Raw genomic sequence first — 16,751 nt, forward strand, 5'->3', positions numbered from 1 at the left:
TTTTAATGCTTCGAGTATAGAAGTTTCTTAACTGCAAGTATCTATCGTGGTCTCGGTTTTCTAAATGAAACGTTTGCTTTGAAGTTTGGAAACTCATAATTTCATCTTCCTTTACAATACCACACATCGATGTAATTCCTTTATCTCTCCAGTTTTTAAACTGGGTCTATTTGACCTGATTAGGTTGATTCTTCTTCTCAGGGGAGTATAGGCTGGGATGAGGATAAGTGGTGGTCAGATGTTCCCGGCTGTGGGAGGGGGACTCAAGTAGGAATAGACTCCATCCAGTGTGTTTCCTCTGATGGAAAATTGTCTGCGGTCTTACTATTACCTATATCTATATTATCTATATTCGCACCAGTTGTTGTGAATATCGATACACAGTCCACCCCACCTGCTCCAACCCAAGTCTTCATTTCAATCATGGCGGGGAGTTGTGGGGCCCACTAGCTACACTGTAGCATCAGGATAAAACGATGTAGCCAGACCTGTGGGATGATCAGAAGCATGCTGGGCAGTGGTGGTTTGAATGATTGTTTTCTTAGCACACCATTTTTGTCTGCGCTCCACATATTACTTTCATCACTTGCCAAGGCCGACTGCACACCTGGGAGAATCTGGCAGTGTGCGAACGATTAAGATTGGCTCTGTGAACATGTTTTATTGTGTTTCTCCCCCTGCTGGCCCTGCTGCTGTCTTCTTAAAGGATTTTACAGATTTTTTATCTTCTATTATTATTTTGAGAACGTTCTGATTCTTGGGGATTTTTAACATGTTGATGAGGGAAGCATCAAACTCAACAGCTGAACTTTGATCTGTATCTGATTCCTTTTACTTTGTTGAACGTGTTTCTGGACCAAAACATCTGAAAGGCCGTACCTTGGACCTTGTGTTTGTCGAGGACGTACCTGTACTTAAGTCTAGCTCTAAATAAATACTCTTCATATTAAATCTCACAGAGGCATAATGAATTAAGAATTTTTTGTTGATAAGGTCAAAGAAATCAAGGCCAAGATCTCACCCCAAAGCTTTCTTGTTCTGCTAGCGAGGCAACCCCTTCTCACTCTTGGTTTCATATATATATATATATATATATATATATATATATATATATATATATATATATATATATATATATATATATATATGTGTATATATAACTACATTTAAAAAAAAAACCATACATGCATAGGTTGTGACCTGGTCTGAAAGTTTCCTGGGCGGAGCGTAGTCATGGATCCATACTTACTGAAGATTATGAAACACAACAGAAGCTGAAATACAGTTTTTACAGTCAATACACAAAAATATGAAGTCCATGACACCTGCTTGCATGCTTGTGTGTACTTCGCAGGAGAGGTAACAACACGTGATCAATGCTGTGAGGACTGCAGGATGATTATTTCTATGCGTGATGGACCTCTACGTTTTATTACCATACAAACAAACCCTTTTCCCCACATTCAGTCTTCAGTTTGTTTCCACAGATTTTAATGGATTTTGCTGTTTCCTGTGTTCTTAGGATGTTTCCTTGGCTTTATACAGCTGTGTTATAAGCCCTTGGTCAAGGATGGGCAAAGGGCTTATAACACAGCTGTATACTCTCTATTCCCAATATTGTGCATTACTCTGAGAAGAACTGGCAGTTTTTCCAACTCTTGTTAATCAGTAAAAAAACAAAAATGCATTACTATGATAAGGTGTTATTTGTTGTGTTTAAAGTGCACGAACTTGACTGATTCACACTCATCATTTACACTCATCCTCCTACAGCTTGCACAGAGACACTGAGGACTGGATGTTAAACATCAGGTTAAAGCCCAGCCTGGAGTCACAGCCAAAGCCTGCATACAAAGGCTCGGTGAAGGTGGTGTTGAAGGTGTGAAGGTGGATCAGACTGTCACAGGAGACTCTGTAGAAGGACACAATGCCGGCAGGATAGTCTACATACACTGCTATTCTCTTAGAGAAAGAAGATGAGGATGAGGATGAGGAAGGGAAGTACATCTCTTTGCCTTGGTTGTTGTGGCAGACAGCGTAGCGGTCAAGAAAGCAGCTCAGACTCCAAGACTGATCATTTCCTCCAAACCTGCTTCGAGGGCTGTTGCCTTTTCTTTTGATTCCTCTGTAACTCACACATATGTCCACTAGTCCCCTCCACTCCACCTCCCAGTAACAGCGACCGCTCAGTTCATTTTCACACAGAAGCTGGGGCCAACTGTCGAACCTGTCTGGATGATTCGGATATAACTGAAAGTCTGACGCTGTCACCGTCATGTTGTTGTGGGACAATCTGAGGGCTCGGCTTACTGTGTTTGGGTCTATCTGCAGCTCGCAGGCATCTGATGGAGACAAAGAACACAGCAAATCACATTAACTGGTTTCGTTTCTGTTAACAGTGTGCGGGCAAATATTCCAAGATCTTTAAAAAACATACAGTTGATCATGAACTGTTAATTCATGAACCTGAGTGGCACGGGATCCCACGGAGGTTGTACCGCACCGGGTAAAAATTCAAGTATTCAAGTGACAGCAAACGGTTTGTGAGGTTAGGAGAATGTTCCTCATTATGCTTGGACATCAGGTATTCCACCAGGTTCTGTACTGGGTCCAAAACTACTCATTAGGTATCGATATATCAAAATTAGTTTTATTTGCAGATGGCACAAATAAAAACCTAATGGAGCTGCTGGAGACGGTGGCTTCAGAAATGTGCATCAAAAAAACTGGTGTGCCAGGAACAAAGTACCGTTGAATCAAAACGTCATTGCAGTGTTATTAGGGAGTTCTCAAACACACCCACAAGTGCAGATTCATATGAATGGATCCTTTTCCTGTAACAGGTGTAGGCTGCTGGGGGATTCCCATGATGCACTGGGTGTTTCATCTTCACTCACTGGGGGTGTCCAGATTCACGGGCTGCATCCTCCTGAGGCCGCATTTGTGGGCCGATTGCGTCACAGCAACGTGACGAAGGCTGTCCAAATTGTTGGACTCTTCCGAATGCAGCCAACAAATGCGTCCTCCTTTTCCCCGAATTTGAAGGATGGGTCGGGTGTGTCCTTCGTGGCCCACCATATCCCAGAATCCATAGCGTGGCCCAGCCGATTCAAGTTTCCGACAATGGCGGCCGCTACTAAGTTTTAAAATTACTCTTATTATTCTTTCTGGGTCACAAAATAAACGTTTAACATATTTTCAGGCAGAAAGTAGCTGTGTAAACATCAAATATCTGTTCTGTTTATCAAGATGTCGCATATTTGCAAAAGTGCTCCGAGGTTTTCGGAGACGTCTGTTACCCACCAGCTCGATAGCTAGCTGGGATGGTCAATGGTCACTAGAGCCGCCGAGAATGGCAAACCCCCGGCACATCATTTTCAGATCACCGCGGTCTTTGGCTACTCAGGTTAAGCATGATATATGAGTCACTTAGATAACTTAAACATGTTATTGTTTGGCTTTTTTCAGTGTTTCTTTTGTTTGTGAGTAAATCGGTTTGGCTGAGATCAAAGTTATGGTTTCCACACAGCTGAACATCAAACAGAAAACTGATTAAACAGACGTGTGAGATGGTCGAGAGTTTCCTCCAGTGTCCTGTTATATTTTAGCTAGCAAGGAGCAGACGGCCGAGTTTATTAACTCCACCCAGACAGCGGTGACGCTAATCTGAAGGCTAGACCGTCACATTTCACAGCTGTTTACTTCCGGCCTACCCGACCTCCTGAGGACCCGGCCCACGTAGACCGCGAAGGCCGGGTCCTCAGGAGGATGGAGCCCATGAATCTGGACACGACCACTATGTGTTAACAGACCTCTCTGCACTGAATCATATCTGTTATTAACCTCTGTCTCTCTTCCACAGCATGTCTTTATCCTGTCTTCCTTCTCTCACACCAACCAATCACAGCAGATGGCCCCGCCCCTCCCTGAGCCTGGTTCTGCCGGAGGTTTCTTCCTGTTAAAAGGGAGTTTTTCCTTCCCACTGTTGCCAAAGTGCTGCTCACAGGGCACTCTGTGATAGTTGGGTTTTCTCTGTTTTCTTTGTATTATTGTAGGGTTTTTTTTAACATTACAGTATAAAGCACCTTGGGCATTTCCTGGTAGATAAATAAAATTGAATTCAATTGTTTTTTATATTTTTTCTGTGACATGTCAGAATAAGCTGAGTAAAATCACTTACACTTCTTTAAGCCCGGTTTCAGCCTCTGCTCTCCACCATGGTCCAATCTGCATAACAAAACAGCCATTTACGGATGCAGTTATGAACTGCTTCACACTTTAATCATTTGAAATGATTCAGGCTGGGAATCATAGAATAGCTCACAAAATAATGCTATCACAACATGCAATCGTGTAACTGAAAATGAAAATTTACCATCAAATGCAAAACGCATCATTATGCAGTGTAATGTTCCATGTTTGTCAGATTCATTGACTGCATTGTCTACTTGATGATAACATATCAGAACTCTTGGTTTCAATTTCAAGTTATTTATATATCACTCTTCACAGGATAGAAACCACAAAGTGCTTCACAGTGATATAAAAACAGATATACATAAAACAGCACCATCAAACGTTCAGCACAAATCTAATTAAAAGCCAAATGTAACATTATCTCATCACCGGGTTTTTAGTGCATGCTGGGTAACATGTGGGCAGGCTGCTGTTCTTGGGAACCTTTTTCCTCTTTCTTTCTCTCTAAAGACTGTCTCTGGGTTTCAAAGGGGAGAAGTAAACTCTCCACACCCACCACCAGACTGTTAAATGGAGAAACCTTTTGAATGCAAGCGCAATGACGCACACAGGTGTGCACACAGGTGTTCAGACACACTATCTTCCTTGGCTGCTGCCTCTAAGCATACCATGCGTGGTTGGTCTTGTGTGCTGGTCAGTAACATTCAATAGTTATTAGTTATTGTTACTTATACTTATCTAGATGTTGCTGTGGTCTCCCTGTTGTGTTGTTCTCTTCTTGCTTGTTTTCTTTTTTTCTTCCAGCTGATTTTTAGTCTTTTCTCTCTGCCCCTCTTCCTCTCGCCTTTTCTCGAACTTGCCTTGCATCTTTCCTTTTCCTATTATCCCCCATCATGTCTGTTCCGATTGTAATAACTAAATAACTAAACAACGAACTAAAAAAATAATAATATAATTAACCAATAATAATAAAGATCAATCACGTAGACCAGTATGGCGAAGCTGCAATGATCCACTTGGAAACATAAATCCGCTGGGCAATAATAATTCTGATTGCTGCCAAACGAGACAGGCACGAAGTACAAGTAATTTATTGTACCCAAGTACAATTTTCAGCTATCTGTTCTTTACTTGTTTGTTCATAAACCTGCTGCTAAACAAACTGGAGGTCAGAAGCAGGTCATGTGATCACAGCCTGTACAGTAAGAAAATCTACTCCAGCTCTATTTTCGCTGAACCTTGCAGCTGATTTTAGGTTCCTGCTGAATCCACTTTGACCCCTGACTGTGCGCATTTTCCTGTCAATATATAAAATAAAGATTGTTTTTCCTTCTTTAAACTAAAGTCAGACTAAAGTTTGTATTCCCCTCAACTAATATTACTTTATCTTTATGTTAACACTACACAGGGTTCAGTGAGCTTTGCACAAGAAAACAGAAATGTCCTCTAAAGACACTACTCTTCATTTCTCAGTCTGAGTACATTTTTACTTTTACTAGATGAAAGTAAAAATCAGTGTTTCCAGTTCTCCAAGCACTAAGGAAAGGAGTTTCAATGCTACCTTACTTGCTTCCTTTAGCAGAGGATACGCTGGTCCATCCTTTGCAATGGGCCATCTGACCATTCATGAAAGAAACAATTTAAAAGAGTGGCGCAGCTCGTATGTATATTAACTGTAGTTGGATGTCCATGCCATAACTTGATGAAAAATTTTGAATTTTGTTAAACTCACAGCTGAACATCACACTGCTGGAATAAAAATTACTTTTCTTTGAGCTGTTGCTGCATGAAGAACAAAGTTCTCCAGATTATATTAACTGATAAACGTTTACGCTTCTGTGGGGTCAGTTTGCATTGTTAATGTCTTTTGCAGTATTGCAGCCTTTAAGATTATCACGGATTCATGTTTACTTCGGGTTGGCTGGGATAAACGTGGAATAGAGCAAATTTCACTGCAGTCACAGGAATCGTTCTACGGGATGACAGCAGCTAATTATAAGAAAACAAGACGCATTTAATTTTATTGGCTGCGGCAGATTTATTAAGCAGGGCAAATTATTGTGATGCCACAGGTGATCTACTAACTTTCTCCTGAATTTCTCCGCAATTTAATGGCTCATAAATCCACAAACCAGAACAGGGAGAGTGTTGGGCCCATTAATCAAAAGAATAACTCAGGTTGTACACATGTGTTTCTCTCAAAAACAGTGCAGCAATTTAGATAAATGAGAGGAAGCCGAAGGAGAGTCAGCACGCTTTTAAGCAAGTTCTTCTGGCAGAACTCTCCGGGCATGTGCAGAGGGTCCTGAGGACTGAGACTCAGGTGGAGCTCAGAGATTATTCAGAGGAGAGCTGCATTAGTGCAAACTCTGTGTCAAACAGCTGACCTGCATGATGTGCAGAAGAAGAAAAGACTGCAGTCCCGTTACTGTTATGGTACCACAATTGTAAATGCGCAGATTGCTGTTCGGACTTGGCCAGGACTTGCATATTGCAATATTAAATCTAACACAGTAACATGAATTCATTAATAGCAGCTTTGTCACTGACATTTGTTATACTAGGGACCTTTGGCATCCAACGTATGTAAAGATTACATCAGGACACGTCTGCTTCTCGTTCTTTCCGAGCATACCTGAGAGTGTCCAGTCTCCAGTTTGGATCATTCAGTCGAGCAGACAGCACATCTGCTGCCGTGTCACCTGGATGATTGTAGCTCAGGTCCAGCTCTCTCATATGTGAAGGGTTGGTGCTCAGAGCCGAGGCCAGAGAAGCACAGCCTTCCTCTGTGACCATGCAGCCTGACAGCCTGAAAATCATGAATAACATTTCATTTTTAAGCTGAAGAATTAAAACAAATGTATTATCAAAAATCTGCAAAGAATACTATGTTTTGTTTTTTAATGATAATGACTAACTTGAGAATCTCAAGTACACAGTGTGGACTCCGCAGTCCAGTGGACAGTAATGTCACTCCTGAATCCTGAAGATCGTTGTTACTCATATCCAGCTCTCTCAAACTAGAGGACTGGCAGCTGAGAGCTGAAGACAAAGCTTCACAGCTTCTCCATGACAGCTTGCAGCCACTCAGCCTGATGACAAACAGACAAAACTTAAACACTTAAAACATGCAAAGAATTTCTGCTTTTGTGACCACAAGTCACACTGCTTCATTTTAAAATAGTCCGACTAGGAGTAGCTGCATATGCATTTTTAAGAAATGGATATCTGCACTGTTGATGGTTCAATACACAAATCCAGCCTCACTGGGTCACAAGCTCGCACACTCATAGTGTTACTCTGTTCCCAAATGGGAACGTTCAATCTGGAAGAACCTTCAATATAAAATCTGTGCCAAATCAAACATGTAGGTCTGACCCACATATCTCCAACCTTCCTTTATATCAAACATCCTTGAAAGAGTAGTTGTCAAACAGCGAACAGATCATCTGCAGAGGTTTATTTGAAGAGTTTCAGTCAGGTTTCAGAGCTCATCACAGCACAGAAACAGCTTTAGTGAAGGTTACAAATGATCTTCTTATGGCCTCTGACAGTGGACTCATCTCTGTGCTTGTCCTGCTAGACCTCAGTGCAGCGTTCGATACTGTCGACCATAATATCCTATTAGAGCGATTAGAACATGCTGTAGGTATTACAGGTACTGCACTGCAGTGGTTTGTATCATAGCTATCTAATAGACTCCAGTTTGTGCATGTAAATGGAGAGTCCTCTTCACACACTGAGGTTAATTATGGAGTTCCACAGGGTTCAGTGCTAGGACCAATTCTGTTTACATTATACATGCTTCCCTTAGGCAGCATCATTAGAAGACATAGCATACATTTAGAGACCTGGATGGCTGCTAACTTTCTGCTTCTTAATTCAGATCAAACTGAGGTTATTGTACTCGGCCCTGAAAATCTTAGAAATATGGTATCTAACCAGATTCTTACTCTGGATGGCATTACCTTGGCCTCCAGTAACGCTGTGAGGAACCTTGGAGTCATGTTTGACCAGGACATGTCCTTCAACGCACATATTAAACAAATATGTAAGACTGCTTTCTTCCATTTGTGCAACATCTCTAAAGTTAGAAATATCCTGTCTCAGAGTGACGCTGAAAAACTAGTTCATGCATTTATTACTTCCAGGCTGGACGACTGTAATTCATTATTATCAGGAAGTCCTAAAAACTCCCTGAAAAGCCTTCAGCTGATCCAAAATGCTGCAGCAAGAGTCCTGACAGGGACTAGAAAGAGAGAGCAGATTTCTCCTGTTTTGGCTTCCTGTTAAATCCAGAACTGAATTCAAAATCTTTAAAATGTTAAAGATTCCCATGATTCAGTGAGTGTTTCTTCTTGACTCACTATGTGTTAATAGACCTCTGGGGATCGTGGCTCAGAGTTGGGAGTTCGCCTTGTAATTGGAAGGTTGCCGGTTCGAGCCCCGGCTTGGACAGTCTCGTCGTTGTGTCCTTGGGCAAGACACTTCATCCGTTGCCTACTGGTGGTGGTCAGAGTGTCCGTCAGCCTCGCCTTTGTCAGTGCGCCCCAGGGTGGCTGTGCCATCACGTGAGGGTGGATGACTGGATGTGTAAAGCGCTATACAAATACAGGCCATTTACTCTCTGCACTGAATCGTACTTGTTATTAATCTCTGGCTCTCTTCCACAGCATGTGTTCATCATCTTACTTTATGTGAGCGAACACCCACTGTAGGTTTTCAGCAAGCTATAAAACTGACATATTCTGTATTTACAGCAGCGCAAAGATACCAAAAGCATGATGATAGAGAGGCAGAAACATATCTGTAGGCCTTTTTGTTATTGGACTAGTAAATAACATCATCTTGCTTGCTGTGACTTATAATGTCAACTCTGTAAGGCCTGTAAGCTGATTTGTTTGGGAGAAGTAACATTATATTTGGTTTCGTGGGTGACTCACTTATCCATGAACTTACAGAAGTTTTCTAGAGGTTCTGATCACTGGCAGCAGCCTCAGAAGAGCCTCCTCCGAAGCACAGTATTTCTGCAGGTCAAACACATCCAGATCTTTTTCTGAGGACAGTAAGATGAAGAGAAGTGTCGACCACTGAGTGGGAGACAGTTTATCTTTGCAGAGACTTCCTGAGCTCAGGTATCGTTGGATCTCCTCCACCAGAGAACGATCGTTCAGTTCATTCAGGCAGTGGAACAGGAGGATGCATTGTTCTGGACCAGGATTCTTCCTGATCCTCTTCTTCACATACAGGATTGCTTTTTGATTGTTATGTGAGCTACTTCTAGTTTGTGTCAGCAGGTCTTGTAGGAGAGTCTGATTGGTCTGCAGTGACAGACCGAGGAGAAAGCGAGCAAACAAATCCAGGTGACCGTTTGGGCTCTTTAACGCTGTCTTGACTGCATTTTTTTGGATATTCAGAGCCGTAGAAGAGTTTGATTTACTGAAACACGTGAACAGACTTTGCACGGTGAGTCGGGGGACAGGCATCACATTTCTGTTGTGGCTGAACAGTGATATGGTCACGTAAACTGCAGCTAGAAACTGATGAATGCTTTGGTGAGTAAAGCTGAAGATATTCTTCTGGGCCTGTTCCTTCCTTTGTCCACAAACCTGCTTGAAGATCTTTGTGAACAGTCCTGCGTACTTTGACGCTGCTCTGACATGAATGCCACTGCAGCGCAGCTCCTCCTCAGTAAAGATGGCGTTTCCTCTCAGCAGCTGGTGAAAAGCCAGTTCAGCCAATGACATAATGTACCGAATGCACTTTTCTGGGACATGCTTCTGCTTTGTGTGGTTAATCTCAACCATCAGGAAGTGGATGTACATCTCAGTCAGGGTGTTGGGCAGCTCTCGTCCCTCGCTGGTTTTCAGCACATCCTCCAGAACTGCAGCTGTGATCCAGCAGAAGACTGGGATGTGGCACATGATGTGTAGTCCTTGGGATGTGTTGATGTGGGCCACCATCCTGTTGGCCTGCTCCGCATCTTGGAATCTCTTTCTGAAGTAGTCCTCCTTCTGAGGGTCAGTGAACCCTCTGACCTCCGTCACTCTGTGAACGTACTGAGGGGGAATTCGATTGGCTGCTGCAGGTCGTGTGGTTATCCAGAGGCGAGCAGAGGGAAGCAGTTTGCCCCTGATGAGGTTGGTCAGAAGCACTTCTACTCCGGCTGACTTTGTCACGTCAGTAGACTTCTCTGTTTTTCCTGTGAAGTCGAGCTGAAGGCGGCTTTGATCCAGTCCATCAAACACAAACAGAAGTCTGAACTCACTTGTGTCTCTGGAGTTCTGTGAACTTGTGAAAATGTCATTTAAAGTCTCTTCTTTGATACCACTGGCTGAAAAATATGGGATACATGTATGGATGAGCTCTGCCAGGCTAAATGTTTCTCCTTGCCATAAACCCATCTGCTGACAGTCAAAGGGGAAGATCAGATGTAAGTCTTGATTGGTTCTCTTTTCAGCCCAGTCCAACAAAAACTTCTTAACAAGGGATGATTTGCCAATTCCTGCTATCCCGCTGGTCAGCACTGTCCTCACAGCCGTGCCCTCACTAGAAAACAGTTGGAAGAGGTCACTGGGTTTAACCGCCCTCTCTGACTCGAGGTCAGCCAGTCTGACCTCTTGTTGTGAGTCTGTGGTCCGTCTCTCTGTAATAAACAGCTCTGGGGTCACGTCATACAAACGTTCCTCATTCTGCTTCTCGAGGGCCTCCTGAGCACACCTGAAGATGTTCTGGAGCTCAGACTGCAGCGCGACTTGGTACGATGTTTCAGGTTGTGGAGGCGGAGCTGCTGGCATGCATCTCACATCTGTGGGGAGCAAAGACACACCCATGAAAAGTCTGCTGTGGGAAATACCAACACAACAACCTGTTTGTGCGCATGCAGCCTCCTACAGTTTACAGTCATCCTTTAAACTTTGTTAAGCGTAGCTTTTTACTTCTTTGTTTGCGTTATTTAGTTATATTTTGTAACTTTGTAATAAATAGTATTGTTTATTTAGCTCAGATAGCTACTCTTCTTACTGTCTCAGAGCAACGGAGACCCCATGATTTCCTCTTGGGCTCATTAAAGAGTTCTGATTCAGATATTTCCCTGTAACAGCATCATCTCTGTGGTGAGATGGGAGTCTGAGCTGAAAGATACTCTAGAACGAGTCTCCTGAAGACGGGTTGGACTCTGTGAGAGCTGCAGGGCACAGCTTGCTGTCTGTATGCTGTCTCCCCCCTGATGGTTCAGAGGGTTGTTTCATATTGTAAAGATCTCACAGTACTATACTGTACCAACAGGGCACTTCTCCCTCAGACTGCAGTCTCTCTGGTTCCAGAGTCTTCAGCTTTCCAAACCTGAAGCTCCTCTTCTGGTTCCACAGCACATAGTTGGGGCTGGATCAGGTGACCCTGAATCCTCTCTTAGTTATGCTGCAATAGCTCTAGACTAAGTATGTAGGTGTGTGTGAGTGTATGAGATATTTTAATGTGGAGTTCAGTTTGCCTCAACTGCTTCAGAAGCCGTGTCAGCTGACTGACCTGCTTCCATGACTCACCTTCAGGTCCTAAGTCAGTGCTGGATAAACTTTCCACCTGATCCTTTGTTTCCATCTCCTTAAAATCTTTGAGCTCGCTGTCTCCCAGCTCCTCCAGCGCTTCCACCAACTCTGTTGGTGTTGCCATCCTTGGTCCTGTCAGGAATCAGGAGATGTCTGTTTGTCTTCACATGTAACACATCTGTACATTTGGATCAATGAGAATAAAATAAACCCATGCGTTAGACACAGCCCACTTCAGACGGCTTTTACTTTACGGCTTTACGGTTTTTAAACTAGACTGTTCAGTGTAATAATGAACAATCCTTCCAAACCACTCGTGTGTCTCACATGTGGTTTTAGTGTCAGTTTCACAGAAGAAATGAAAAGTTTCACCTCTGTCGACGTCTTCTTCAGACGCTTAGTAATCCAGACAGATCAATGCCACATTGCATCAAATCGTTTGCATTCATTTGTTGCCAGTTGAACATCAGTTTAATAAGTTCGTTGAAGCAGTCGCAAAATCTGAACTTTCATTACCTGCCCGTGTTTCTGGTTTATATCGAGGATATGATGAAATAGACTATTGCACCTGAGAAATAACCTGAGGCAGCTGCGTGGGAGTCATGATAATAACAGGAAAGGTTCTTCCTTCATTACCTCCTTTAGTAAGGATACACTGCTGCCCCAATGTTGTGACACAATTTGATATTTCATCATTTGTACAAAATTTTTTTTTTTAACATAACAGACAAAGTGATGTTAATCATATAAATGTTCAATAACAATGTTACGCTGTGCGGCAGGCAGGACGTAGGACCCAAATGCAGGACTCGAGCACGCAAAGGTCTCTTAAAGCTGCAGCTTTATTTGCTGCGAACACTTGAATGCAGGATATAAGAAACAAAACATAATGACCGAGAGCTGGGAAACCAGGAACTCAAGAGAACAGAAACTAGAAAACAAAGAAACTAGAAAACTAGGAACTGACGAGAAAACAAACAGACCGACAGCATGGAGGGAACATCCAGCACAGAGGGAACAGCTGGAAACACAGCTGGGACTAATCAGAGCCGGTTAATGAGATGGTGGGAAAGCAAAACACTGAACACAGGAAACACAGAGGAAAGGAGGAGCACAAAACAGAAACCAGGAGACTAAAACTGATAAAGAACAACACAGAAGCACTGGGTAAGCAACCCAGGACCAGGACACAAACACTGTGTTTCATGCTGTGACCTGTTGTTGAGTCACTGAATGTGAACATCGCTGTAAGAAATGACAGTAACCTGTAAGGTCTCCAAACCCAAATGATCTTAAATCAAAGGGAGTCTAAGCTTCTTTACAATTCAGTCTGCATCAGTCAGTTGTTGGAATTAATTGAAATGTTGATTTGAACCACAGCCAGCATCCAGCCACAGGCAGCTCATTCACAAGGAGACAACATAGAGCACACACCGAAACCCAGACTAAGACACATGAAACAGGACACAGGGATGATTACGAGAAGTGACAGACACAGGGCAAAGATGTCATTACAATAACTACAATAAGTGCACCTGTTATAAGTATAATAAGTATTAAATACATACACAAGAGAAGACAGGCAAACCAGACAGACATGGTGGCGTGGCTGGGGAGATAGAGAGGATAACAAAACATGAACGCAGGACACAGGACTGAGCCCAGAAGCTGAGGACGTCCCACAGAGATGAGACTGGGAACACACTGCAAATGTAAGGGAACTAAGGCAGCGGTCCCCAAGCCCCGGGCCTCGGACTCGTACCGGTCCGTGAGTCGTTTGGTACGGGGCCGCGAGAGTTGAGGCTCAGCACTGGTGCTGAGCACTGCTGCGCTGTTTCCTGCTTATTACACAGAAACTGCCACATGTAACTGAGTGGTAATAACATTCACTGTGCGTTTACACATCCCTCTGCGTTTGGTTGGGGTTATTGTAGGATTTTACAATAAAACGTGAGCAGAGGTGACTGTTGTTGTGATTTAAAACTGAATTGTGTAGATTTTTAACACCACTCCTTTATATAATATGCACGAATCACCAATGTAAGACTGCACTGAGGCGACATAACATGTGAATTTGTAGTCCATGTTGTTGAATTTCAATCCTGTCACACAGTCTAACATCAGAACAGTCAGACTCTCTGGCACACCCTTCCTTCATCTCATGACATTTTCTACCAAAGTCAAAGAAAAGTGTTTAAGAGGAGGTATGATTATTTGGATCTCACATGTCAGTGCTGAGGTCTTCCCGGTGTTGCATTCTACTGAGAGCAACTTTATACCTACATAAGAACAAAAACATCTCTTGGCCTGCAGATAATGACACGCAGCTCTGTGTTAGACAGTGAGTGTTAGTCACTCTGTGTCCACAGCACTGCAGCAAAAAACCTGACAGGCACTGATACACGTGGAAACGACCAGGCAGGTATACTCATCATATATGATGTTGTAATTGATATTAGTTGTTGTGCTGCTGGTTTATTGTGTTCTTACCTCCGTGCACGTGTTACACAGTGTGCCTGATGTGCATTAATGTTTCTCTAATGTAAAGACGTCGTAATGTTTAAAAATGATTTATGTTTGCAGATGACAGTAATATATTTTATGTTGACAGACCATTAATCAGTAACCGCTTTGATAAATACTTGACTGTTGAATCTGACCAGACCTGTTCAGCCTTTTTAGGTCTACTGCAGACACAAAGCTATTTTTAAAACGCATGCAGTCATACTTCCTGAAAATAGTCGGAACGTCTCTGTCCATTTGATAAAAACTGTTACATTTTTTGTCAACGTTCGCTCCAATGTTACTCCAGTGTAATAATACATCTACACCTGTGGCGCACCCCAGGGATCCCTTTGAAGTCCCAAATTGTTGCTCATTCACATGAAATAACTCCGCGTCGCACAACAGCTTGCATGAGTGGTTTCCTGTACACTGTGGTTTTCACAGCGAGCCTGCACTGCAGCAGTTTACTGTGTGATTGAAGATTTTGTGAGAGAAAGAAAGAAAGACATTCTTTTATCAGCTGACACTTTCATTACACTGAACGGCTTCATAAAAAAGAAAGAAAGAAACACGCAACTTCCAGGAAGCAGCAACAGTTTCCCTACTGACTGCAGATTTCACACCCATGTTGAATCCAAGGTCACTTCAGTTGGATTCAGGTTTAGAAACATCTGTAGCTCCAGTTTTATTGTTAAAAGAAATGTGAAAAAGACTTTACCTGTTTATTCGCTGGAAGTCTGGACTGATGCTCGCTGCTCTGTGAGGGGTACTTAGTTTCAGGAAGTTAACAGATGAAGTGGTTTGGTGTAACCACATCCTCTTACTGCAGCTTAAACTGCAGCCTGTGTCATCGTGGGAATTTTTATTATAGATAATAAAAATGAACATTAATAAATCTTTGACTGCACAGACAGCAGGTACCTACTAACCGAAGGGTTGGCGATTCGATCCCAGTCTGCTCCAGTCTGCATGCCACATATCCAAGATATGAACCCCATGTTGCTCTGTGACGCATCCATCGGCGTGTGAACGTGTGTGAATGTTGGATTGGAACCATCTAGAAACAGCATTGATGGAAGTGCGTGTGTGAATGGGTGAATGTACAAGTTGTGTAAAGTGCTTTGAGTGTTGAGAGTAGAAAAGCGTTATAGAAGAACCAGTCTGTTTACCACTTTGCACCAAAGTGCTGCATGGGATTTTGCCATTTTGTGTTTTTCACTGCAAATTAATTCAAACATATATCATAATATTAATGCACATCTACCTCTGACAACAGTTAACACGCAGCCAATGGGAAGCGCAGCTCAGGCTATGGAGGTTGTGCTGCTGACATCTTCACATCTGCAGAGAACAAAGATCAATCCATGGAGAGTCCACCTGAGGAGGGTGCTCAAGGTTTCCATACCTGCTAATCATTCTTTAGGCTCTCAAGATTGAAAGGCCTGAAATCAGACAGAACCACTTCTGAGTTTTAACCTTTATTTCTATACAGAAGCTCACTGTTTGATCTTTGATCGGTGTGAAACTGTGCTGCCACGATATATCAGCAGAGCCGAACAGCTGAAAGCAAACCGTGTCGTGTCAAAAAGAATAAAATAAAAAGGTCATCGGCCTTCATTAATCATCTTTAATGTTTCTTATTCTGACATTTGTTAAAGGTTGTGTGTCTTTAGCCTTCATGCAAAGTGTTTAGATCAGACTTTTTTGTAACTTTTTCAAGATCCACCTGTGCTTGGTTAAACCATACCCTTATTAATCATATATATATATATACATTAGGGGTGCAACGATACACAAAATTCACGGTTCGGTTCGGTACTTTGGTGTCACGGTTCGATATTTTTTCGATACAAAAAAATGTTCATGCCTTTTTAATTTGTCATTTATTAAAATTATAAATATATATTTTAACTCAAAAGTACAGTTTTTAAATTTAACCCTAACCCTTGTGCGTGTTTTTTATTTTGACAGCGAATGCGCACCTGCGGACCACTTATGTGCAGCCCTGGTTATTTAGCTCATCATATTGCAGCCACAGAAATTATTTTGTCCATGAAACCATAAAGCTGCACTTTCTTTTTGCCTTATAGTCTGATTTGTCATAACTTCTCCGTTTTGTGGTAAGCTTTTCTTTGGCTGTCACTTCTTCACCCTGACCTGTCTTATTTGGCTCAGCAGAACTAAAATATATATCTGTCTGTGAAGGTTCTCAGTCATCCAGGTCATCGTAGTCAAATATAAATCCTGCTACTTTTACACACGGACTCACATAAGCTCAACGATTCTCTGCGATCAACCTCTCACATGTTTAAGCTGCGGGAGATTTCACTTGTCATGTTTGCATAGTAAGCTAACGATTAATAAGACGATGTCAGAGGAATTGGTGCACAAATTATCATCACTCACAGATTAGTACTGTCGCTCTCTATACACAGTTCGCACGATTATAAAGTGAAAGCAAAAAAACAAGCGCAAATTCAAACGCGACTTCAATATGTCACA

At 42.5% G+C, this 16,751-nt stretch overlaps 1 protein-coding gene across 3 annotated transcripts; it reads right to left on the minus strand.

The window, feature by feature from the left end:
• Window positions 1-1,189: 1,189 nt before the first annotated feature.
• On the minus strand, window positions 1,190-15,014 carry LOC146576833 (NLR family CARD domain-containing protein 3-like). Of its 3 annotated transcripts, none has more exons than XM_085272720.1 (7): window positions 14,968-15,014; window positions 11,742-11,922; window positions 9,157-11,005; window positions 7,116-7,289; window positions 6,833-7,006; window positions 4,181-4,227; window positions 1,190-2,342 (listed from the first exon to the last, which is right to left on the minus strand). In XM_085272720.1, the coding sequence occupies exons 2-7, from the start codon at window positions 11,866-11,868 to the stop codon at window positions 1,768-1,770; spliced, it is 2,946 nt and encodes a 981-aa protein (XP_085128846.1). In that variant the 5' UTR covers window positions 11,869-11,922; window positions 14,968-15,014; the 3' UTR covers window positions 1,190-1,767. The 3 variants fall into 3 exon arrangements, with proteins under 3 accessions (XP_085128846.1, XP_085128848.1, XP_085128849.1); XM_085272722.1 differs by having other exon boundaries at window positions 11,742-11,876; window positions 14,968-15,009; XM_085272723.1 differs by lacking the exon at window positions 1,190-2,342 and having other exon boundaries at window positions 3,898-4,227.
• Window positions 15,015-16,751: the final 1,737 nt, after the last annotated feature.

The sequence above is a fragment of the Mchenga conophoros genome, linkage group LG4, assembly GCF_057382185.1.
Source record: "Mchenga conophoros isolate Kocher_MC1m ecotype Shallow Benthic linkage group LG4, M_conophoros_male_GT1.1, whole genome shotgun sequence".
NCBI classification, from domain to species: Eukaryota; Metazoa; Chordata; class Actinopteri; order Cichliformes; family Cichlidae; genus Mchenga; species Mchenga conophoros.